This window comes from Apus apus, chromosome 5, assembly GCF_020740795.1.
Source record: "Apus apus isolate bApuApu2 chromosome 5, bApuApu2.pri.cur, whole genome shotgun sequence".
In the NCBI taxonomy this organism is placed as follows: domain Eukaryota; kingdom Metazoa; phylum Chordata; class Aves; order Apodiformes; family Apodidae; genus Apus; species Apus apus.
Genome location: NC_067286.1, coordinates 514,244 through 538,753, shown reverse-complemented (window position 1 = coordinate 538,753; position 24,510 = coordinate 514,244). Strand labels below are relative to the sequence as shown.

The 24,510-nt window shown below is 55.2% G+C and overlaps 3 protein-coding genes across 3 annotated transcripts; 2 read left to right on the top strand and 1 right to left on the bottom strand.

The window, feature by feature from the left end:
- The first annotated feature begins 976 nt into the window (after positions 1 to 976).
- GCHFR (GTP cyclohydrolase I feedback regulator) lies at positions 977 to 7,711 on the top strand. Its single transcript, XM_051621218.1, has 3 exons — positions 977 to 1,086; positions 2,938 to 3,032; positions 6,894 to 7,711. The coding sequence occupies exons 1-3, from the start codon at positions 1,051 to 1,053 to the stop codon at positions 7,015 to 7,017; spliced, it is 255 nt and encodes an 84-aa protein (XP_051477178.1). The 5' UTR covers positions 977 to 1,050; the 3' UTR covers positions 7,018 to 7,711.
- A 240-nt stretch (positions 7,712 to 7,951) lies between these two features.
- Positions 7,952 to 23,852, bottom strand: DNAJC17 (DnaJ heat shock protein family (Hsp40) member C17). The gene is made up of 11 exons (XM_051621205.1): positions 23,707 to 23,852; positions 22,008 to 22,077; positions 21,284 to 21,342; positions 19,662 to 19,749; positions 19,194 to 19,276; positions 18,388 to 18,484; positions 17,180 to 17,229; positions 16,603 to 16,680; positions 15,837 to 15,917; positions 14,934 to 15,062; positions 7,952 to 8,166 (listed from the first exon to the last, which is right to left on the bottom strand). The coding sequence occupies exons 1-11, from the start codon at positions 23,782 to 23,784 to the stop codon at positions 8,044 to 8,046; spliced, it is 936 nt and encodes a 311-aa protein (XP_051477165.1). The 5' UTR covers positions 23,785 to 23,852; the 3' UTR covers positions 7,952 to 8,043.
- Positions 10,178 to 11,077, top strand: C5H15orf62 (chromosome 5 C15orf62 homolog). The gene has a single exon (XM_051621217.1). The coding sequence runs from the start codon at positions 10,495 to 10,497 to the stop codon at positions 11,023 to 11,025; it is 531 nt and encodes a 176-aa protein (XP_051477177.1). The 5' UTR covers positions 10,178 to 10,494; the 3' UTR covers positions 11,026 to 11,077.
- Positions 23,853 to 24,510: the final 658 nt, after the last annotated feature.

The following is a 24,510-nucleotide window of genomic DNA, read 5'->3' as shown; positions in this document are numbered from 1 at the left end:
CGGCGTTTCCTCCAGCCTGCCCACCAGGAATGTTCATGTTCTCCCCTGCTCCCCGTGGGGTTAATCAGTAACTCGGAGCAGCCCAGAGAAACCAGCCCCGGGTCACACTGGGGGGACAGGGCCACCCAGCCCTGGCTCTTCTGCATGGGAACGTCCTTCTCCTGCGGGAGAAACGATATGGAAATATTACCTGCTTTAGACACTGTTTTCTAACTCCAGGGTGGGTGCTGAGGAGGGAATGACTCCACCGGCACCTACAGCAGAAGCATCTCCATCCATCCCAGCCTCAGGAAATGAGCTTCTCCTCGCATCTTGAAGCGATTTAACCCCCCTGTTTCCAGATCAAAACTCAACAGCCTGTGGGAAAAGGGACTTTTTTCCCCGATATGCTGGTTATGCCAAACACCCGGCTTCGGGGGAATGCTGGGGGTGGGGTGGCACCTGGGATAGAACCATGGAATTGTTTGGGTTGGAAAAGACCTTTGAAAATCATCAAGTTTCAAGGCCCCGCTCCTCACCTCCCTGGCTCCTGGTCCGTCATATCCCAGCCCTCATATTCCTGTCCATGATCTCCCAGTCCTTCATCTCCCTGTCATCCATCACCTCCTGCTCCTTCGTCTCCCTGTCCCGTATGTCCCTGCTCATCGTGTCCCGGTCCTTCATCTTCCTCTCCATCATTTCCCGGTCCTTTGTCTCCCTCTCCATCACCTCCTGCCCCTCACCCCCCCCGCCCCCCGCCCCATTCCCCGTCCCTCACCCCCCTGCCCATCCCCTCCCGCCCACTCGCCCTTCCCGGGAAGGCAGCGCCAGGATCCCGGGGCACAATCCGGGGCTGTTCCCCCCATTCCCCGGGCTCCACAACCCTCGATTAAGCCCGTACCCCAAGTCCCCTGCTCCCCCCGGGCCCCCCCGAGCGGGGCGGTCCCCGCTGCCCGGGGGCGGTGGCGGGGGGGGGCGGGACGAACGGGGCGGCCCCCGGGCACGGCCCCCTCGGGCACGGCCCCCCCGGGCACGGCCCCCCGGGAGCGGCGGCGGGAGCGGTGGAGGAGGATGCCGTACCTGCTCATCAGCACCCAGATCCGCATGGTGGGTCCGCCCGCCGGAACGGGGGGACACGGGCGGGGGGGACACGGAAGGGAGGCTGCAAGCCACGGGGGGGACACAGTGTCGGGGGGCAAGCTGGCCGGGGCTGGCAGTGGCGGGGTGGCAGCAGGCGCCGGGCCGGGCAGGGACCACCGAGCGGGACACTCTCTGCCCCCGGGCTGGGTTGCGCCTGCTGCTTGCGGGGGAGGGGGGCACGGGGCTGGCGGGGCGCACCCCGCAGATTTGGGGGACCCCCCGCACGGCCAGGCTGTGCCCCAGCTGCTGGCACCTGGCGTGACCCCGCTGGGCACAACCCCCCCTGCACCCCCTGCTCCTGCCCCCAGCCCCCTCTCCCCCCTCCTCAGCAGCAGGTCCCAGAGCCAGGGAACTTGTGGGACCCCCTGAACGCCAAAATCCCCTTCTCTGGCCACTTGTCCCCCGGTTTTCCCTCCTTCCCAAACCGGCGGCTGCCGGGGGGGCACGGTAGCCCCCGGACCCTCCGGGTAGGGCGGGCTGGGGGCTCAGCTCCTCATCCCCGCAGGAAGCCGAGCGGGAAACGTTTATTTCCCGACGGTTGGAGCGTTTGCAGCCGCCCCCCGCGGGCCCCTCCCGGGCGGGTGGCCCGGCAGTGCCGTGGTTTTCCGCTTCGTTTGGGGTTTTCCCAAATCAACGGGGAGCTCTGCACCCAAGCCAAAAGAGGACGAGGCTGTTCAGCACAGGCAGGGGGTGACGGGGGGAAGGCAAACCGAGGGGCTGGCAGGAGCTGCGGGAAAGGCGCGGCCGCTCCTTGGAGACGTCCCGTGCCCAAGCGGGCAGGGAACTGGGGACGGGGACGGGGGGGGAGATGCTGCGGCACCGGGGCACCCGCTGGCAGCGGCGTTTGGCACCGGACACGGTGATGAAGTTGATAGCGGAGCGAGATGCTCCAGGTCTGGAGCCGCAGGGAAGCGGGCGGAGCAGCGCGGCCGGGCAGCCCGGCGGGACACGCGTCCTCCCGCAGACTTTGGAAGCGCTCGCTGGAAGCGCAGCGCGAACGTTCCCCACCTGAAACCTGGCCTGGAGCCGCGGCTGGAAACAGCCCGGCCTGACCCGGCGGGGGTGGCTCGGCTGCTGCTTCCCGGCAGGGCAGGGATGAGCCCCTCGTCCCGTGGCACCGCTCCCCTCCTCCAGTTTTCATCCATCCCCCCTCATCCCATCCCTCCCTGCCCTTGTCCCAAGCCCCTCCCCAGCTTTCCTGGAGCCCCTTCAGGCACTGGGAGGTGCTCTCAGGTCTCCCTGGAGCCTTCTCTTCTCCAGGCTGAACACCCCAACTCTCCCAGCCTGGCTCCAGAGCAGAGCTGCTCCAGCCCTCTGGGTAGCAGAGGGTGGTTTAAGCTCCTGATTTCCAGTAATTTGCCAGTGCCAGCAGATACTGTCAGGGAGGGATTTTACCCTCTATGCTCCACTTGCCCATCTACCCTGGTCACTCCATGGCACCTTCTCATCCCGATCTCCTCACCCTTCCCAGTTAGTGGGGCCATTCCCAAAGCCATCTTCTGCCAGGAGAGGCAGTCAGTCTCCGGCTGGCCCGGGGATTTCCCTCCTTTCATGGTCAAACACTCGGATTTGCTGGTTTTGCAGCAGAAGGCTAGAGCAGCACCTCACCACTACAGGCTCCCCACTGGGGGATCTCGGAGGACCAGAGCCACCGTGAGCTCCTCCAGCAGGTGGCCCTCCAGGAGCAAAGCCACCCAGGGCGTCTCCTGGGCCGGGCAGGTGGCCGATGGCAGTTCCCTTCCCTTACTGGAGCCGTACTGGGGGCTGGGGGTGGCTGTGCTGCCAGGTCGCTGACTGCTCTGCTGCCCTTCCCTGCAGGAGGTCGGTCCCACCATGGTGGGAGACGAGCACTCGGATCCCAGCCTGATGAGCTTCCTGGGGGCCACCAAGAGGAACATGATAGGGAACCACTTGTAAGTCCTGCTCTGCCTCATTTCAAGCTCCCCCTTTTCCTTATTTTCCCCAGAGAATGGGGGGCATTTGCACTCCCCGTGTTCCCCACTCCAGCTGCATGTCTGACCCCGGGGCCAGTTGCTGCTGAAGGGCACACACGTGTCCTTGCCCCTGCCTGTGAACACTCACCCAAGGAAACACTGCCTGATACTTCCTTTAGTTCCTGCTTTTTCCTCGCTCTGACCCCATTTCAGCCCCGACCCCCCCTGGCTGTGGCTGTTCCCAGTGCCAAGCCCCTCCCCACGCCCACCCCCCATAGTCTCTCCCCTCCTGTCCCTCTCTCCAGTGCAGCTTGAGGATTCTACCCACTACCCAGAGCCCAAGCCAGCCCCTCTCAATGGCTCCTGAAGCTTCTCTTTGGGCTGCTGAGCCACAGGGTGGGAGATGCTTACCCGTGTGTCCCCCCTGACTCCAGCCCACCAACCTGCAGGTCCCCACGCCGTCTGTATTTGTCCCTCCCCCGTGTCCCTGTCTCTCTCTCCCCGTGCCAAGTTTGACACCAGCCTTCACCAACGTGTGACTCGGGGATGTCACCAGCACGCTCTTCACATCTTGACCCACTTCGTTTTTCCCCCCACTTGATATCTCACTTATTTTTTTCTCCTGAGGGAAAAAAAAACAACAACCAACCACCAAACCAAGCCCCAGATGCAAACTGAAGCAGCCAGGAGGAGCAGGCAGGTCGCTGCCCCCCCCAGAGGTGCAGAGGAGGGGGAGGAGAACCAGGCGTTGGGCAGGAGGGGCCTCTTGGTCCCAGTATATTCTCAAACTTCCATTGTAGGGAAAACCCACCAGCCTGGCAAAGATTGAGCTTCAGATCCTCTGCTCCTGCAGCCTTAAAAACCAGAAGGGGGTGGGAGATTTTAAAGAGATTTAAAAACACCACGGGCCTGTGGCTAAAGAGCAACCCTTCCAAATGGAAGCTGCAGGTGTGGGAGGGCTGATCCTGGACCCCTCCTGCCCCTGGCCTCCCTCCCAACCAGCCCCAGGTGGGACTGCCAGGCTGAGCTGTCCCTGCACCGCTGTTCCCAAGGCAGTGGGTGGCCAGAGCCTGGCAGCAATGTCACTTGGTGCTGCCTGTCACAGCAGGCTGGGAGCAGGCAGGAGTTGTGCAATGAGGGAAGGAGGACCCGAGGGGGGAGAAAAAGGTGAGGCTTCCAGAGGGAAGAAGTGCTGCTGGCTCTTGAAAGAGAGGGGGTGAGGATCCCTAGGACTTGGGTGGAGAAAGGTAAAACGCCTCCCAGGGCGGCTGCCAGGGGGACATCAGCGTTAGAAGGAACCAGAGTGCCACATGTCACTTTTTTGGAGAAGGGATCTGAGCTGCCCATGGGATCTCCCATGGAGCATTCCAAGCTCCCTCTTGCCCCACCTGCACTGGGTACAGTTTGTTGTACCCCAGGTGCCTCCGCTGTGTCCTCACCGCACGTCTGAGCAACACGGGGGGGGAGAAAGTCACCGGGTTGGAATGTGGCTCCAGCACCCCGGGCAGCCCAGCAGCATGCCAGAGGGTGAGCCCAGTGCTGAGCTGCCAAACACATCCTGGCCAGGGATGAGAGCTCCAGGATCTGCCCCGTGGCCCAGCAGGGTTTTCCATCCGCCGACGGCAGCAGGGAGCCTGGCTGCAGGACGCTGCAGATCTTGCCTTTCCCAGAGCATCCTGGGCCCAAAAACCTTAAACATAACCTTGAAAGGAGCCTGAAAGAAAAGGTCTAAGCAGTACGGACCTGCTGGGGGACTGTAATGCACAGATGAAGTACTTAATTGCCTCTAATTAGCGAGAGCTCTGAGCCTGCCGTGCAGCTCTGCACCAGCTACTGCAGTGGCTGCAGGGCACAGGCACGCACCTCGCTGCCCACCCGAGGGGCTGGCAGGACCCGGGGGGCAGCTGGGAGGGCTCCAGAATCAACAACCCAACCCTGGGCTGCAGGGAAGGGGATGGATCCTGCTGGGTCCACCCAGGTGGACGTGCAGGTGTGGGTGGCTGTGGGCACCATCCCAGCCTCTAATGATACAGGCTCCCGGGCTGTGCTGCCCCTGCCTCCCCCCTGGGAGCTGAGGCACCTGCTGATGCCCTCGTGAGGCTGATCCCCAGGGCACAAGCCCTGGCCTGGAGGAGGCTGAAAGGGCAGCTGGGCAGCTCAGGGCTGCCTGCTCCGCCGCCACAGAGAGGAAGATGCTCCTGCCCCAGCTCAGCCCCAGCCCTATTTTGCTGGTTTTGGCCCCTCTGGGAGGTCACAGGCTCATGGTGTACAAATGCTGATGTCCTCTCCACTCTCAGGTGAATCTCCTGTTCCCTGCTGGCATTTTGCTGGGAGAAAAGCTTTTGTGGATGTTCCCAGCCACTCTCCATCCTCATCACACACGGAGACAGGGGTGTACTTGATACACACTGTGTGCCAGCTTCTGTTTCACTCAGTGCTGGGTTGTGTTTAAGGCCCCAGGCCAGTCAGCCTTCCTGCTGCTTTTAGCTCAGCTGCTCAGTTTTTTAGGTTCCTGCAAAGAACAAACCATCCCTGCCTCAGCTCCTGCCTCTGCATAATGGAAACATCTCCCAACTCCAACATGTGAATCCGAAGGGTATGTGGCAAGCCTCTTGGAGAAAGCATTAAGTTCAAAGACACTTATAATAATACATATTATCCTTATACCACATCTGTAATTACAGCAAAGTATAGTCTGTCTTCAGAAACTGAAAAAGAGCTTTCACATCTTGGTGTTGTTTCACGCTTTGAACGCACTCACCAGTGCATTAATGTTTTGCAATCCTAGCAAGAACAACTCTGGAAATGCTTTTGGGTCTTTTTTTATTGTTATTAGTATGAAAATCAGGAGAGTCTTTGTTAGGGTGCCCAAACAAGATCACCAATGGTCCTGTAGCCCATCATTAGCAGCTTATCTGGCACAGTGAGTCACCTAAGAGCTAAACTATTATGAGCTAAAGTACTGTGAGGCTCAGCCCATCTGCTCAAAGTAATACTGCATCCCAAAGGATTGTGCCAAAGGGACAGACAGGCTGCCAGGCCCAGCACTGAGTGGCTCACTTGCCACCTCAGCTCTGCTGCTTCCCCACCTCATTCAGCCCAGGTTGTGTCCCTGTCCTGCTGCTCTCCCACCCCACAGTTCCTTCCCCATGTGGTGGGAGCAGCTTCCCTGCCCGCAGGTTTTCTGTGGAGAAGCAGCCTCAGGGATCAGGTGGAGGGAACGGCAGCTCCTGCTCCAGGTGTGCAGAGCTGGCAGGAGCCACTGGACAAGGATCCCAAGGGTCAGTTCCTAGAAATCCCTGCTGCTTGGAGGGGCCAGGCCAGCAGGGGCCCGTGCTCCCCCCTTGGCAGCTCTGCTGAGCTCTGACAACTACTGCTTTTCCAAAGACTTCTTGGCTCAAGGCAGCCTTTATTCCCAATCCCCAGATTTCAAGCACAGGCTCTCAAACCCACTCAACATACAGGCAAAACTGTGGTTTAACATCCCTTAGAAACACCCGAATCACTCTTCCCTGCTTGGCAGAGCTCATCCTCTTTTCCTGTGAATTCCCAGCTCTGAGTATTCACGGACCCTCCCTGCTGCAGCTCCAGCCCAGGCAGCCCAGCAGCACCTGGTGGCTTTGCACAGCTGGTCCCCAAACCACACTTCAATGTGACCCTTCCATTCTGGACAGCTTTCCTCCTTGCTTTGGAAGCTGTGGGCTTTGCCCTTGCCCCCCTGCCAGATGCCCTGGATGCACTGATGCAGTGCCTTACCTCGCTTTGGTGGCGAGGCAGTCCCTTCCACCAGGAAATTCTTGTCTTCTCCTTCTCCACCTCGTGTCCTTTCTGCCCCTGCAGCTGGGAGTACTACGTGAACGAGGCCCCACGCCTGGTCCTGAACAAGCTGGAGAGCTGCGGCTACCGGGTGGTCAGCATGACGGGCGTGGGGCAGACCCTGGTCTGGTGCCTCCACAAGGAATAGCCAGGAAGGCTCCTCCTGCCTTCCCCCGGGACAAGACCTCACCCAGGACTCATAGCAAACCTTTCCCCTTCACTCCTTTCTGTCCCAGACTCCAGGCACTTGGGAGTGATGCAGAGGCTGCCCTGACCTGGTGGGCACTTGCCCCTCCCAGGGCTGGGGGAGGAAGGTGTGCTCAGGCACAGCACAGGGGGCTCCATCTCTGCAGCCCCTGCATGGCAGTCTGGCAAACACCAGCTTCTCCCATTTTAATCATCTCCTTAGCATGCACTGCAGGAAGCTCAAGGAGCAGACGTGTCTGGCTGCTCCCCAGAGAGGGACGTGCTGTGCTGCCAGCCCAGGGCAGGCCTGTCCCCAGGCCCTAGGGAGGCCACGTACAGATGATGTGCTGCCTCATCCCCAAAACATCAAGGGCAACTGCTGCACCTGGACAGTGCTCCTTGGGAACCCCTTCAACTCAGCAGCACAGCAAGTTTCTCCCAGCTGGGACCGTGGTGAGCAGCAGCATCAGCCCTTTGGCCCCAAGGGTGCCATCCAGGCCTCTCACATTGCTCCTGACACAGCCTCGGAAAGGTCTTGTGAACACTTCAGGCATGGGCTCTGTGATCTGAGCAGCAGCTGTTGCAGTGCTGGATTGTTTGGGACTGTACATCCATCCTGCTGTAGAGGTGCCATCAATAAAACATTCCTCTGAAGAGACCAGTGTCTGTGGGTTGCTTTAAACGGTTGTTGCCAAAGCCTTGTGGATCCACAGCTCCTGAGTAGGCTCTCAGGAATCCAAATGAGCTCCTTGGTGTTCTGATAGCACCCCTCACACCCTGCCCTTTGAGCTGCACAGCCTGGCAGGTTCACACACCTACCCTGAGGCTGACACAGCCAGTTCCCCCCGCTCAGGAAAGGGCTCAGGGCTGCAGCCCCTGCGAGTCTGTTCCTACAATGGTTGTAAAAAAGGAGCTTTATTGACTTAACTTAGGAAACAGCTTGGGAAGTGGAGAACGATGGGGCAGGGGGAACCCATCCTGGCTCGTGCTAGGTGTGAGACTCTTCCTCATCCTCCTGCTGGAGCTGCTGGATCAGCTGCTGCCTCTCTGCTGCCTGTCGCAGCCGCATCATCACCAGGCTCTCGTAGTCCCGCTCCGAGACCACCGACCCCTGGGAGCAGGGAACAAACAGCCTGTCAAGGACAGCACAGACCCCAGCCCCCCTCTCCACAAACCAGCCTGCCAGGATGCACGTTGGAGGTAGGAAGGTGGTTCAAAGCAGGATGAACCCAGGGAAATGGGGTGAAAACTGCCTGGCCTACAGAGCAGAGCCAGCTCCAGAGCAGAGCCAGCTCCAGAGCAGAGCCAGCTCCAGAGCAGAGCCAGCTCCAGAGCAGAGCCAGGGTGATGTTAGTGACAGAGCCAGTGGGACAGAGGGGAGCCTGAACTACCCTCCTGCTGCTCCCTGCTCCCCAGGCTGGGCGGGGACACAGCTTCCCTCCCCGTGGCTGGTTACTCTGGGTGACCAAGGTGCTGCGCTGGCGCACAAAGTCCAGCCTACGCTGCACCCGTTACACGGCCTCATGCCATAAAAAAATAAATCAGACCTTTCTCTGGCTTAGTCATGGAAGTGGCTGCAGAAGGAAAACCACCAGGTGTGTTCCCAAACCTGAGACAAGAGCGTTTCAGTTCTTGAAGGCTCTTGGAGCCTTTCTGCTGCGGGTGGTAGCAACTGCCACCCAGCTCCGTGGTGACTGCAGGGGCTGTGGCAGAGCAGGGAGCTGGTTCTGGCAACTCTGCTTCCAAAAGCCACCTCAGCAGTAGGTGGCCTTGCTGTTCCTGGTGTATTCAAAGCACTGCAGTGCTTGGAAACATCCACCTCGTTCGCCTGACAGCTCAGGTAGAAATAAAAGCATCTTGACAGAAGGTGAATGAAAGGAAAAATAATCCCACGTTCGTTTTTCCAGGAACTAGAGTTAGTGGTGATTTAAGGACAACTTGACTAGAGAATCAAAGGGATGAGAAGGCAACAGAACAGCTAAGTGAGATTCTGCATGAAAACGGGGCAAGTGCAAATTTGTTATGTGCCAGCAAAGTGGTTCCTCCAGCTGCAGAGGACAAAATAGAAGCCCACAATAGATGAGAAACTTAGACAGGGAAATTAAAGAGACTAATATGCCATAATTGCTTTCTTAGGAGCTGCACAAATGAAACAACCTTCCAGTGCTGCACAGCACGGACTTGCACAGTGTCTGAGAAAGTACCAGATTGTATCAGCAGAACCAGGTTTCTTCAAAGTCCCTGTCCACTAACCACAGATACCTGCTGTCATCTGCTTGGCTGAATGAAATAGCCTAGATGAGCCTCATGCAGATGAATCACCCATACAGACCTGAATCACTACCTCACTCTCCGGATTTAAATTTAAAACAGACAAGAGATTATTTCTGGCCTCATCTGGGAGCCCTGCTGCTACAACAAGCCATCAGAAGTGGCAGAAAGGAGAGCACCAAGAGAAGGAAGAGTCTGATTCAGGATGGGTAGAAGCTGAGGTTCAGGTTGGGGGTTCTCAAGGGATCAGGGTGCCTCTGGGGGGCTCTTGCCTTCTCCTCAGGCAGCGTGTGGGCTGGTGCCTCGCACTCCACACACCTACTTCCTGCAATCCTGGTAATTACCAGCAGTGTAAGACCCAGTTTCTGACGTGGCTGACTCAGCAAGGGCTTGGCTCAAAACAAGTCCATCGGCACAAGGCAGGCAGCCACGGAAGCAGCCACGGGAGGCACATGAGGAGGAGGGACTGGGAACTCCTGGTGTTCCAACCTGGCTGAATTGTCCCTGGACTTGGCTCCTCCAACGTGCTGGTGAACGTGGTGGTCACAGGTCTCCAAGAGCTCCAGCAGTTTCTCCTGGCCACCTGTCTTACCCAGGCTCTGCTCCGACACAGGGTAGGTCTGTTTCTCATTCCGTTTCCCCAACGTTTGTCTCCCACATCAGCGTTCTGTTGCTTTTTAAGCTTCCATTTGGCTGCGCTGCTTCGGTTCCTCGGGTGTGCCTGAGTCACCGTCTCCCTTCCTAACCACCCACTGAGATTTTTATACCCTGCCCTTCCCCTGAAGGTGGCTGGTTACCATGGTACCACAGTGCCCTTCTGTTCTAGATGCTGGAGCAGATCTGTTCTCATGGTGACTGGGTGCCTCTGCTCTTCTCCACCAGCTTGTCTCTGCAGCACAGATTCAGTAAGCTCAGACACTGCCATTCCTTCTCACTGAAGAAGGAGACTCCTTAATATCCAGGACAGGCCAACTGCTCCTCAACACAGGGACGTGGTGTGAAGTTTGCATTTCCTGCAATACCAGCCTCTCCGTTTTCCTTCCAGCTACAGGGACGGGGAAGGAAGAGGTTGTTCCTGTTGTGTGGCTTGCTGCTGATCCTGCGACTTGAGCCCAGCACCAGCTGTGGGGAGCCAGCAGCTTTCCTCTTCTCCCTGCCTTCCGTCAGCATGGACACTTGGAGGAGAGGGTCCATCAAGTCCACAACGTTCTTCAGACGTTTCTCACTCAGGAGACACAAAAAGCTGGGCAACCAAGTCATCATCTTGAATAAGAACAGCCACACTATGGACAGTGATGGACAGTGCCAGAAGAGGGAAGGCTTGAGGGATCTGAAGGACAAGTCTGACTACCTGTCGTGTCAGAGTGAGCAAAACCTAGCCAAGGCACAGGCACCTCCCAAGCCTCCCCGGCTCTACCTGGACAGCTCTAGCTGCCCCAACATCATCGACCGCACAGATTCTCACTCTGACATCTCCTTTTCTGGTGCTGCCCATCAGTACCACAAAGCCACTCAGACCCAGCTCCACAAGGACCAGGATAAAGACTGTGGGACGGCAGAGACGGGTTCCCAGAACGGCTCCGCTCTTCCCGACCTGTCTGATCCCCTCCTGTCCTTCAAGGTGGATTTGGGGCTATCGCTGCTCGAGGATGTTCTGCAGACCCTCAGGAAACAGAACCCAAGAGATTATGCCATCTGAAGGTATTTATCAATTAACACATCCCATTCCCTTCCTGCTGCTGTCAGGCTCACCGTCCCGATGGGAAGGATGCTGCAGCATTCCCATTGTGTGGTCTGTTCTGCTGTTCTCACCTCACCCACCACAGACTGTCCTTGTCCCTGCCAAGGAGCCCTTTGGAGCAGAGCTCACATGAGAGCACTGTTTGCAGGAACCCTGTGGGCAAGTTTCCATGCTCCTCAGCAGCAATTTCCCACTCCTGACTGTGCATCCCCTCCGCCCGGAAGAGCGGCATTGTTTGGCAAAGGACTCGTTGTTCCGGGAATGTGGCAGTGACACTGTGGAGCACGGACAGAAAGGGCTCTGGCACACACCATCTGTGGATGCAAGCAGGAGGCTTGCAAGGAGACAGGAGCACTGCACCTCAAAGCCATAGCTGTGGCCAGGGTCAAGAGACAGGAACTGGGGTTTCTTCTCCCACCACGTTTGGATGCGAGAAATCAAAACCCTTCCTCTTCTGGTTTTTTTGTTTCCTTGTGGGTTTCTTTTCCCCTAACTCAAGTGCAGTTGGCACTCCCAGCCTGGGAACAGGTAAGCATCCGTGTGGGCTCATAATGCAGCAAGAGCAGTGTGTTTACCCCACTAGAGGATGAGAAATTTCTCTGGCTACTGCTGCTTGAAGCATGCACTGACCTGTACAGATATGGGAGAATAAACGTGTCTGTGATTGGAAGCTTCTTGTTGCCTCATTTCATTGGGAGCAAGCCAGAAAAAAGCCCAGAGCATAGGTCCCTTATCTGGATTGACCAAGACCTGTTCTCTCTGGCACTTCAGGTTTTGAGGAGAGTGGGGAAGCAGTGTGGCTCTGCTCTCCTGGGCTGGGAGAAGGCTGGAGCTGCTGGTACTTCACCTTCCCTGGAGAAGAGTGCCTACAGCTCAGGTGAAGACCCAGCCTTGAACTGTTCTTCACCCTGTGAGCTGGGCAGTGGGAAGGGCTCTGCCAGGCTGAGAACATTTTAGGCAGTACTGGGGCAACCAGGACACTGCAGAAACTACTGAGCCACCAGTTCTTACCTCTCCATAGCTAGGGTAGACACTAGGGTTCTTAAAAAAGAAAATCTCCATGCACCCAGGTAACCACAAGCTTTGGAAGGTGGCTACAGCAAAGGGCACTGAGCCATTTCAGAAGGCACAGATGGTTCTTGCTCTACTAGATTCACATCAAAGTCAGATAATACAAAGCAGTCTATGAAACCTCAAAGGAGCTTACAAAAGATGCAGGAGTGCCAGGCAGAAGGCTTTTCTCAGCACTTTATGGCTGAATGAATGGCTTAAAAAGCCTGAGGAGCACTGGCAGGGAGATCCCACTACTGGAGGTGCAAGGCAGACCTCCCCAGAAGCAAGAGCTTCATGCTGCTGTAGTGGCAAAATGTGCTCTTTGCAGCACTGTGCAGCTGCTGGGTGCTCTCAACCACTCCGAGCTGCAGCAATCAAAGCCATTGCTCTCAAATAGCCTCCAGTGACACTGGCCAACCCACAGCTTCTGTAATTCAAGCACAACTCGCCCGTTGGGCTCCAGCATCTCTCCAGGAACTGCTGGACAATATCCCTGTGGCTGTAGATGAAAACAAGCCAACCAAGACTGTGCAGATTCTTGCAAAGTGCCACCTCCTCACTGCACGACTGCTCAAGGGCCAGCCTTGCTTGCACCTGGGACCTGCTTCCAAAGCCCCCTGCTCGAGTTTGTATGTGGCTGCCCTTTCCTGGAGGGCTCTGGTGCCAGCTCTGGGCTGACTGTCCCAGCAGGGAGCAGACAGGATGAGTAGCAAGTGTGTTGCCATGAGAACTGGGGGTCCTCGGCTGCTTTCCGAGGCAGAGCTGGAAGGAGCTGCAACTGCACAGGGTGGGAACAAACCTGGGGGTGGATTCAGACAAAAATAGGAGCAGCTCAGAGGGAACAGCAAATGGGAAGCGAGGGCAGCTTGAATCAGAATGAGGTGAGTGCAGCTTGAAAGCAGGAATGTGGGTCCCGATGGCTGGGGAGCCAGACTGGGTAGGAAAGGATGAGGCAGGGAGTAGGTTGAGGCAGGTTGGAAGAGCTTGTTTTGCATAGTCTAGAGTTGAGGAGCTAAGGACAAAGAGTAAGTCAACTGGAGAAGTACAGCCAAGGGGAGCTGTTACAAATTTTGGAAGCATCCTAGTGGAAGCAGCAGCAGGATTTGAGGAGGTCAGACCAGCCCCAGCAGTGCAATTCTTGGGAGGGGAGGCAAGTCCCTGGCCAGAACCTCTCAGCACTCAGAGAGCCAAGGTGGGATCCACGGGCTGTGTTGGACAGTGAATCAGCACCACCCAGCAGGACCCCCCTGAGCCCCACCCTCATCCTTCACAGCAGGCAGATGCTGCAGCTCCTCACCAAGCCCTGGCCATGGAAATAGGCCAAGACAAACTCAGTCAAAAGCCAAGGCTGTTGAACCCACAGAGGCAAGAATCCACTACCAAGCTCCCATGGCACCCTTAGGGATGAACAAGCTCTTCAGAGCCAGGTCTCACTCCCCACTGGCAAGGGACACTGAAACTGGGTTGGATTCTGCTTTCCTCCCCAGTCAGCCTGCCAACACAGACCACCTCTGTGAGCCTGCAGGGCTGTCACTGGCTCTGCACCCTGCAGAGATCTGCCTGGCCCCTGGGTACCACACTGTACCTGCCTCTCCTGAGAGTCCTGGGAAGCTGTGCTGCTCCAGCCAGGCTGGGCAGAGACAAGCATCCCAAAGACACAAAACCAGGGTAACAACAAGGCATTCTGACGTGTAAATGCATCTGCTATAAATGAAGTAGTTAGCAAGAAGTGAGGAGAGTGAATGTACTAAACAATCCCACAAGCTGAGACAACATCTAGGTCGTGAGCACAAACCAGGGTGGTGGAGACAGACACAGACCGAGGGCACCAGCAGAGCAGGAGGCTGGAGTCCTCTCAGCAATTCCAGCTTTTTGATCTTTGTGCACAGGGAAGAAGAGGGGAACAAGTGTCACACTGGGCTTGAAGTCAAATAACCCACAAAGGATCTTGGGTCCCTTCACAACTTCACAGCCAAGGAATTACTGAGCAGCCCAGCAGACAGGCAGAGCACAAGATACACTCTGTGCTGCCCAGCAAAGTGTGGTTCCCCTGCCTCAGGAGTGGATTCAGCTCCCACTCCAGAGACCAACTGGGATAACAAGGAGCCAACAACCAGCCCCAGACTGGTTTGTGTTCTAACCACTGGATGTGACTGCATTCCATGTGTTTTGTGACTGCAATACACTTGCTGCTCAGGAGTAAGAGCTTCAGAGGGATTATCTGGTGAAATAAACAGGAAGCATTTGAGAGTTAACAGACACCTTGCACCCAGGGCAACCACACTGGTGACAAGGACCCAAACCACAGCAAGGTCTCTACAAGGGTATTTCTTTTGATATTGCTTTCTCTTCCTAAGAGACCCTAAGAAAACAGGTTTCCTTTCAGCACTGAAATTTCATCCTCTTCAGTAACCAAGCCTCTCTAAAGAAGCCTCCCAACAGACCCATTTCAGCCAGAGGATTCCCACAGTCAAAGCATATTAGAAACAATTCCAGAGGAATGGGATTAGAGGCTTCGGGCTGAGCAAAGAACATCCTTGTTTTTCACTTGGTAGAAAGAAAGTGAGAGTGTGTCAAGAGTCAAGTCACCCAAACAGCCTGTGTTCTCAGCATGCTGCTGCTCAGGCAAGAGGTCCTTCCAACAAGGGACTGCTTCAGCACAGAAAGGCTCAGCAGAAAGGCAGGCCTTCCAGTAAAAGCTTCTTTTCAGCTCTGCTGGGCATCAACTTATCTCACCATAAATGCAGAGCACACAGTTAAATTTAGGTTGCTATAGAAACAGATTTAAATAGCAGCAGCCTTTGTCTCCTTACCTGTGAAGTCCTGGGCTGACCAGTGCTATCAGAAGGGACAGTGCTGGGACTATGCTGGGGCTGGCCCTCCAGCCAGGAAATCTTCAGAGGATTATTGATCAGGCCAACTTCATTCTTCACAGCCATCTCCTACCAATGAAAACATTTTTCCATCACAGTCTGAACTTCAGACCCCACTCCCTCACAGGTCACTACCCATCACAAGAGTTTCTCCATCTCAGCCCAGCATCAAGGCCAAGCAGGGCACAGACAAGGGGGATCCCACAGCTGCCCCCCATGAGAAGCACCCTTGAAGGTCCAGACCTGCACCAAGCATGGCCAGAACACGTCCCTGCCAGGGCTTTCATCAACAGCTCCTGGGCAGTTCTGGGGTTCTGTGATTATTTGACACGAGTGAAAGAACAGGTGCCAAGAGCACTGACTCTTGCAGTGTAAGCTGAAGGAACTACTGAAACTAAGGGAACTGAGGAGCTGTCTTTCCACAGCCACACGAATTGCTGTAACTCCCGGAGAGCCAAGACACTCTGATTTCTTTTAAACTGCAAATGCCTGATATAGCCTCTAAAGCTCCTGAAGCCCATCTCCACAACGGGCCACACACCTTCAGTGAGGGCTGATTCAGTGGCTCAGTGCCTGCTGTTTGAAGCAGTGTCTCTCTCCTCAGTCTTTCACATGCACAGCCTGTTTATGTGCAGGATCTGATCTGGGTCGATGCCTCCAGCTCTGCCACTCCCTTCCTGCAGCTCTGCCTCCAGACTCTCATTACCCTTCTCCACTGCCTTAATGACACAGCAGTGTCTCAGGGCCCCCAGCCTGCCATCCCCCCCCTTCTGCAGCACCCCTCCTGTCCCTTCCCCACTGCACACAGCTGGGGTCACACAGCTGGGGTCCCCCCAGACTTACAGCAGCCTTCACGGTCGCAAATTCCACGACTGCACTCCCAGTCTTCCTGCTGGAGATGATCAAATTGAGCACCTCTCCATACTGCCAGACAAAGGGAGAGAGAAGTTAATTACAGGGCCAGGAGAGAAGTCAAGTTCACCTGTGGAATGAAAGCAGTGAAAACATGTGTTTTCACAGTGAAAACATGTGTTTTCACAGACACAAGGCTTGAGCCATCACCCTTTCTGTCTTACATGATGCTTCCACTGATCCCAACCTGTCATAATTCCCACCCCTCCAGGAAATAATCCTGGGCAGGCATGGAGCTCCAAACGTTGCTTCCAGCAAGGCCCAGCTCAGTGTCAGAGCTACAAGAGGTACTTGCATGGAAGGAAAATAAAGACCACATGCAGGGATTCATCAGATGAAAGGCTTCTCTATTCCTGCCTCTGAACTTCCCCTGCAGCTGATGTGCAGGGCTTTCAGTGGAGGCAAAAGTGCACCTTAACAGGCAGACTTCTGTCCAGGGCAGAGGAAGAGCTTGGAGTCACTCTGCTTCAGCAGGAGTCCCTGCTGGGCATGAGACAGGGGTGGGAACTGGGGGCCAGCTCACAGCTCATGAATCATACTGATCATCTCTGAAAATGGCATGAGAAAGCTGGAAATGGGGGAAAAAAATAATGAATGAGCCACTCTGGTATATGTGGAGCTTCCCAGAATTTAGTGTCCTTTCTTACACCATTTAGAGCAGGGTAAGATCAAGTAATAGGGAGGTGTCAGACAGGACCTTTTGTAGGATCCTCAACAGAACATCTTCTGAGTATCCCCCTCTGGTCTCATCTTCCTTCCTGCATTTCCATTTGAGCTGGGAAATAAAGGTGACAAGTTAATTTTGTACCTTTGAACAGGTGATGCCACATCCAATGCTGAGTTTGCTATTTACAGCTACACTCCAGAACTGCCAGAACAGGGATTTCCACACCAGAATGTGGAAAGGGAACAAATCCCCTGGGGAAGAGGAGAAACACTGCACATGGAAATCCTCAAGTTAGTGCCTCAAAACCTAATAATGGCCACAGCAGGGCAATAAGCAGATGTGTCCCTGTACCTAAAGCAGAAGCAATGCAATCTCAGGCTCAGAAACCTAGAGCAGGCAGCAGAGGAAAGGGTGAGGGAGGAAAGGTATTTTCAAGGCAGCAACAGGAGCTGCTCCCACGTGTGACACACACCAGAGAGAGGAAAGTCACCCTACTGCACAAAGGGACATGCCAGCCCAGCAGAGCTGAACTGTCCCCTCTGCTTTCCAAAGCTGCATCATGTTCTCTTGGTTTTCACCAACATCCAGCTTTATCAGGATGTTTTACCTTGAGTTTGGGAGTTATTCTGTCTTCTGCCCCATTTCTTGCTTGATTACCTAATGAGGGGAAAGGAAAAAGAGATGACAAGGACACAGGTGAAAACTCCTTCACTAAAGAACTTCCCCTCCTCCCTGAACCTACAAAGGGGAAGAGCAAACACTCCTGGGTTCCCACCAGACCATTCAGGCCCAGAAGTCTTGTGCAACACTGTCCCTGGGCTCATCAGCACTGACTGAACACTGCACAGCAGCATTGCCCCCTTCTTGGATGCACAGACTTTGTCATGATCCAGGCTAGAAGTAGCTGGGTAAAAATACAAGCAGGAGACCTGTCAGATTCTGCAGCTTTGTTCCCTGCAAGAGGGTTGTGCTGCTGGAAATAAGCATGGAAAAATTAAAGGCAGACACAAACCAGTTTAGCATTACCTAAGAATTTAATCAGGCCCTGCAACTAAGTACTTTACAATGATGGGCAACTGCTCAACATCCTCAATTCCCGATATGGGAAATTAAGGTAAGAAAGGCCAGAGTGGGCTGAATGAATCACAGGAAAACCCTGATGACAAACAAAAGAGCTTCTACATTTAGACCTCTGGTGTTATTCTTAATCTTTTTAACTCATTAAATCAGTATTTCCTGGCAGATTTGTTGCTGGTCTTTGTTCAAAGCTGGGATGAAGTCTGTGTATGCCCAAGGAACACAAGACTCAAGTTCCAGAAAGAAAAGCTTCAGCAACCACAGACTAAACAACACTTGATTCCCAGCATGAAGTGTCCTTTGAATGACAAGGAGTGAAAACCTCCAAGGGGATACAGAGCAGTAACCCAGTGACAACACTTATTTTTTGCAACCTTGAATCATTCCCCATGGTGCATGTGCAGCACTGCTGCTTCCACTGGGACAGACAAGCAGCATTTGGGCTCCCTCCAGCTTAACTGTGGGGCCCCACCCCAGATCATGGAGGTTCAGGGCTTTGGAACAGGAATTGGGAAGGAGCAGCAGCACTGTGCTCCAGAGCAGCATGCCATGGGTAAGAAAGCAGCCCCACAGAAATCCCAGCCTTCTGACCTATCCTGGAGAAGGTGCTAATCAGGATCCCCCATCCAGGGCAACCTGCCCAAGGTAGGAGGCTGCACCTGTGTGGAGCTCCCCTACAGGAGAGCTGCAGTCCCACCTGAAAGCTTTGGCTGAGGCTCCAGGCTCATCTGCTCTCACCTTGGAGATGCTGCTCCCTTTCAAGCCGGATCTGCTCTTGAATGAGTCTCTGCTGCTCCTCCAGCTGGCGGGAGCCTTCTTCTCGCAGGCGAATGATCTGCAGCAAGGCAGGACAGCAGGGTCTGAGGGCACAGCTCCAGGGCTGGAGGCTGCCAGGGGCAGCCTGTGTCCTGCACACCTCCTGGGCAATCCTCCTGCTAGTGCCCCTGTGACAGCTTCAGTGCTCCTCAAGCTGTGCCCCCCAAGCTCCTAGTGACGGTCCCCACCAGGCAGCACATACCAGGCAGCTGCTGCTGTTGTCTGCTGGGCAGAAGGAAAAGGGCAGGCAAAAAATAAAATCCTGGGACTGACATAAAGGGTGGCTCCCAAGAAGATGGAGACTCCCTGTTTACAAGGAGTCCCATGGAAAAGACAAGGGGTCATGGGCACAAGTTGCTCCTGGGAAGATTCCAATTGGACATAAGAGGTAAATTTTTCCACCAAGAGGACAGTCAAACATTGGAATAATCTCCCAAGGGAAGTGGTAGATTTGCCCACATTGGACAGTTTCAAGTCTCAGCCTGACAGGGTGCTGAGCCACCTCATATCAACTGTAGTGGTACCTGGAGGGGTTGGACCAGATGATCCTTGGGGTCCCTTCCAACCTGGCATTCTAGGATTTGCCAGGCTGCTACAAAAGCCCACCAATCCAGCAGGCTGAAGGACTGCTGAACATTTGCTGCAGCTCCTCACATGGTTTCCATTCTGATTGTGAAGACTTTCAGCAATTCTTCTCAAAAGCAGAAAAATTAAGAATTTATAATTACTTCTTGTTCTAGTGATCTTGTTATCTTGATCTCCTCCTCTTCACTCTCATGAGCCTGGGCTTCTCGTTCTCTGGCTTCAAGATCTGCAGAGAAAGCAACACAATTAAAACAATCCAAATTTTCACTGCTGATGCTGCTAAAAAGGTGGATGGGAAGATCACAAACTTGGCTACACCCACGCCCATTTCAAAGTAGAGCCTGATGGCTCTGCTGCCCCTGCTCTGCCCAGGCACACCAAGTATCAGCACTCTCAACAGTCACCAAAACCCCCAGCTCCCTCCCCGAGCAGGACCAGCCCCAGCCATGGCTGCAGGAGGTTCCAGCTGGGTACTGCCCTGCACTGGGCAACCCCAGCCATGGCCAACGGGCAGCGGATGGACAAGTGGTGACCTCCAGCTGTAGAGGCAATGCAAACACCCAGGTGGCAAAAGCTGGGAGGCAGAGAAGGTGAAGTTTTGATTGCATTACCAAGCTTTACTTTCTTCCTCTTCTCATCCAGCCTCCGTGTCCTCTCAGCAGCCTGCTGCTTGGCCCTCCTCACCTTGTCGTACGCCGCCTGCCCGACACCCAGCGCAGGAAGGCGACACCGCGCGGAGCAGATGACATGGAAAGCAGGGAGTAAAGGGGAGATCAGACACTGAAACACTGCAAGCAGAGGTGGAGCATCTTCTGCTTTCTGCTGGCATTCCTCCCAAAGGTGGTGGAAGCCAACAGAGTTGTCCTGAGAACATGAGAAGAGGCCCAAGGATATCCGGATGGAGCGTGGAAGGGGGAGGAAGCCCAGGGGTAACTGCAGAGTGTGCTGGAGAGAAAGTCTGACCCATCTTCAGGGGTGGGAAGAACATTCTGGTTTCCTGAACATGCCAGAAGTAGCTTTAGGGGCATTGGTAACAGATCAGGTTTGGTTGAGAGCAAAGTTATACAATTAAAAAGGTCTATTTTATTTTAAAGATTTATTCACAAGACACATGTTTGACCCACACTAACATGTTAGATCAAAGAGCCTCAGAACTCGTCAGCAGCAGCAACACATCAACATTCATTTAGCATCACAGAGACTTCAGAAAGGGGGTAAACTGGCATTTTCACTGCTCCCCATTTAGACCAGGTGACAATGCTCCTCAGCCCACACAGAACCTTTCTGCAGTAGGTGAAGCACAGACCAGCACAAATGCTCCAACATTACCTGTAGAGCAGCTGCACAGGAAAGCCCTTCAAACCAGAAAGGCTGGTGTTTTCCCTTCCTGTATGGGAAGGGTTTGCTAAAAGCTTTTTCCTTTTTAAAATGTAGAAGCCAAAAAGTGATTGGAGCTGAAATCTTAATTGCCCCTCGGGGGAGGGGGGGAGATTGCAATCTTTGCCAGTGTTTGCAAAGAGGAGAGCTAATGAATGTGTTTAAATCTGATCATCCCAAACTGCAATGTGCCTTCTCTACTGAGTTTATTTGGGTAGAGTTACTTCTCATTTTACTTTGTTTTAATTCCTTCCCTTCAGGTGCCCAGATGACTTCCAGGCCTTGAGCAGCAGGCACCCAAGTGCCTCCTCACAGCAAGGAAAGAGTCCGAGCTGCACGGGGCAGCTTGCAGAGCTCCTGCAGCCAGAGAACAGAGATGGGGACTGTGCTCCAGCTTTGCTGTTCACATGCCCCTTGTGCCCCATGGAAAGAACGGCTCTGAGCCTCAGCAATTACATCTGGGTATTATTTATTGGCCAGACCTTGGCTTCAAGGGAACTGCAAAGGCCCTGTTGTCATGGGAATTTAATATGTCCCTCAGCCAGTGCTGCTTATCATTGATTTTTTCAACAGGATATGCCCCAGTCCAACACATTATTAAAGACAGTATCTCCCCCTTGCAGCAATTGGACAGAGCTACTCCCAGCACATCACATCAGAACAAGAACATTTGTCCAGGTTCTTATCTGGCCCCTATTATTTGATCTCACAGAGAACTACAGGGAATAACAGATGAGACTTGCATTCCTGAACCAGAGAAGAGAGCAGGACAGACAGCAACAGTCTCCAGCTCTTCTCCAGCCTGTAAGGAGTAACCCCACAGGCTCCCCACCCCCCGTGGGACAGGCATCCTTACCCTGGCTGCTGCATCTGTCAGCACGGCCAAGGCCTGGGACAGCTGGTGGAAAACTTCCGCTGGGAATAAGGAGAAAACCAAGTTAGTGGCCTGAAGAGCAATGAGGAAAGACAATCCCTTGAGGAAGAGGTCTGCAGAACATCAGAAAGAAGAATAATCTTCCCAAAGCATTTGTAAGCCACCCTAGAGGCAGGATCATCTCAAAGAACAACGTTTGTCATGTTATCTTCAGGGCAAATTAAGAAACAAAAACTGGGACCATTCCATTGTAACAGACATGATGAAAACATGAACAATTAGAGTTCCACAGAGTCAGGGCCTTGTCTCCAACAGACTGAGATGGGCACTGCCTGCAGATAATACCATCTCTAAGTTTGTTATTGAAGGTTTGACTGTTAAAGGTATGAACTGAAGTAGTGACCAGCCAGTAAACGCTGGGGACAGCGTGGCCAGAAGCCTGGGATCCTGAGTGGTGCAAGTAAAATTTCAGCACCCATGTTACTAAAACAAACATGTAAATATTCAGCCTTGATAATCAGAGCTCTCCAACAGTGACAAAAGTAAGTCCTAGTCCTGCACACCTGTACTTTCCCTGCCACACCCCCAGGCATGCCCCTGATCCCACGCAGAGACAGACCTGAAGGCAAGCAGAGCCACTTGCAGGAACCTGCACGGGTGAAAACAAACACCCCCAGCTGCCTGTGTCTGCACAGCCCCATCTCACCTGCTCGGGGTTTGTCCGGGTTCTTGTCTGGGTGACATGTCAGGGCCTTCTGCCTGTATGCTTTCTTAACCTGCAGAGCCAGAGGTGACATTTACTGCTTGGTGCTTCTTAGTCCGTGTGGAGAAAAACAACTTGGAAAAAAACCCCACAAAAACAACCCCAAAGCTGCCCAAACAAGAAATTACTACTCAGAGGGTTTCTTTTGTTGTTTTTGTGTTTCTTTTTGTTTAACTTAAACCACTCCTCCCCATCCTAAGTAGAGGGCTGGGGCTGAACCAGCATTCATGACATGATTAGTTGTGCCCCCAGGGCCACCAGCTCCATGACTCACCTCAGCTGGAGAGGCAAACAGCCCCTGTGACAGCAAGAAAAGCTCCCTCCTCAGCCTCCACACAGCAACCTGTCCTTTTCACTCCCTCTGCCTTTCACAGTCAGTAGTTTTACTCCCAGGTGCACTGTGTTTCAGCAGTCAAACCTCCCTATCTTCACAGCCAGGGCTGGTTCTGCCCTGGCAGTTTTCTAGCCAGAGGAATATTGTGCTTTTGCAGCTGTAACTTTGGGACAGAGAAAAGCTCCATTAACTGTGCAACAGCCGAGCTCAGCGAGGTGAAGAAATGTTGACCAAAGACTGTTTAATCTCGTCTGCACTTCTACGAAAGACCGACAGCTTTCTGAGCTCGGTCACTCCTAACTAGCCGAGCTGCCCTCTCCAGGGAAAGCTCTGCTTGCAAGGGAAGGAAGGGAAGCTGCTCTGCTGCAGCGCCAGGCAGGGCTCTGCCAACACGAGTGTCGGGAGCGGTGCCTCGGCTCCACCTGGTGGACACGGCTCTGGGAAGGGAAATGTGCAGCTACAGCCTGAGGGGCTGGTCCCAGCTCCTGCCCGAGCAAAGCTGCAGTCAGGAGAGAGCTCGGCCTCCTCCCGGACAGCAGGATTTTGTGCTTCATAGGCAGGGAATTTCCAGGCAGCCTCAGACACAGGTCCTGGTTATGCCCAGACCGCAGCTTCCAAGCTTTACTCTCCTGTCCTGCTACTGCTCTTTATTGCTAGAGAAAAAGCAAAGCAAAACCAAACCCAAACAACCAAAGTCCAAGCAGGAAAATAAAAGATTTCAAGTCTTACTTTGCTCAGTTCCTAACAGTTTTACTCCAAGCCCTTCAAAAGCTCACCTTCCCAGCTCAGCTGCTCAAATCTTGCGTTAAGATTTAGCTTACCAACTAAATGAAAGAAAAAAGAGAAGCAGGGCATTCCACACCCACAAAATTAACCAGGCGAGTTCGGGGAACCTGTGACAACACCTAGGCCGGCCTCTAAACGACGGGGGTTTTGGTAAACGCAGGAGCAGCTTCCCTGCTGCCAGCACGTTAACAAACCGCGGCAGAGAAACACGGTCCGAGCCCAGCCGGGCAGTTCTCCCCAGCCGGGCAGTTCTCCCCAGCCGACCCCTGCCCTCTCCAAAGCCGGGCCTCGCCCCACAGGCCGGAGGGGAGCGCAGCCAGCCCGGAACAGCCCGGCTTGCCCCCGCCGCACCGGCCGGCACCGCAGCAGCCCCATCGCCGCGCGGCCCCAGCGAGCAGCGCCTGCAGCGGCCGCGCACCGGGACAGCGGCGAGGCCCGGGCCTCCCTGCCCCCCGGGCCTCCCCTGCCCCCCAGGCCGGCCCTGGCCCCCCGGGCCGCCCCCGCCCGGCCCGCCGCCCTGACCTCCTTTTCCGAAGCCTTCTCGCCGACCCCCAGCAGGCCGTACAGGTCCAGCTCCAGCAGCTCTTTATCGACGGCCATCCCGGCGCCGGGCGGCTCCCCCGGCCCCGCCGGGCGCTGCAGGCCCCGCGGCCCCTCGACTACACACCCCAGGCCGCACCGCGACCCCCGCCGCAGGGCCCGGCCCCCGCCCCCGCGGGGCGCGCTGGGAGCTGTAGTTTCCCGGGCGCTGCTGCGGGCGGGGCGGGGCGGCGCAGGGACTACAACTCCCGTCGGGCTTTGCGCCGCCGCGGGGCCGCCATGTTGGCGGCTGGGTGGGGATGGGGAGCCCCAGAGCAAAGCGTGAGCGGGCCCCGGGCCCGGGGGCAGGCCGGGGTCCCTCAGGTGGCCTTTCCTGAGGAGGCAGCTGGCGAGGCCCCTCCCCAAGAAGAGAGTAGTAAAATATTCTTTGGACGAGTGTCTTGATCGGTGCCCTGGTCCTCATCGGGGACTTGCAACGTCCCAGATGTCTGCTGGAAACAGCACGGTCCGGAGGGGTCAGGGCCGGGGGTTCCTCGAGAACAGGGGTGGGATGGTCAGAGGCCATGGGCACAGCGACCACGAAGGGACAGAGCTCTCTGTTCTCGGAGGAGGATCAGCAGCGCTGGCCCTTTGGGCTGGCAGACTTTGTCCCGTTCCACAGGCTGGTCACCGTCCCTCGGGAGGCTGCCCTGCAGGAGGCCAGGAGGGCTGGCCGCTCCTCACGATGGAAGTGCTGCAGGCACAGGAGCAGGCTGCCCCCTGTGCTGCAAGATGAGCTGGCTGGGA

Coding starts and splice junctions, on each gene's coding strand:
- GCHFR (XM_051621218.1), top strand. CDS start 1,051: ATGCCGTACCTGCTCATCAGCACCCAGATCCGCATG. Junction 1,087..2,937: donor TCAGCACCCAGATCCGCATG/GTGGGTCCGCCC, acceptor CCTTCCCTGCAG/GAGGTCGGTCCCACCATGGT. Junction 3,033..6,893: donor AACATGATAGGGAACCACTT/GTAAGTCCTGCT, acceptor CTGCCCCTGCAG/CTGGGAGTACTACGTGAACG.
- C5H15orf62 (XM_051621217.1), top strand. CDS start 10,495: ATGGACACTTGGAGGAGAGGGTCCATCAAGTCCACAACGTTCTTCAGA.
- DNAJC17 (XM_051621205.1), bottom strand. CDS start 23,784: ATGGCCGTCGATAAAGAGCTGCTGGAGCTGGACCTGTACGGCCTGCTG. Junction 15,918..16,602: donor TGTTGAGGATCCTACAAAAG/GTCCTGTCTGAC, acceptor TTTGTCTGGCAG/TATGGAGAGGTGCTCAATTT. Junction 8,167..14,933: donor GTCAGCCCAGGACTTCACAG/GTAAGGAGACAA, acceptor CCCTGCTCCCAG/GGGTCGGTGGTCTCGGAGCG.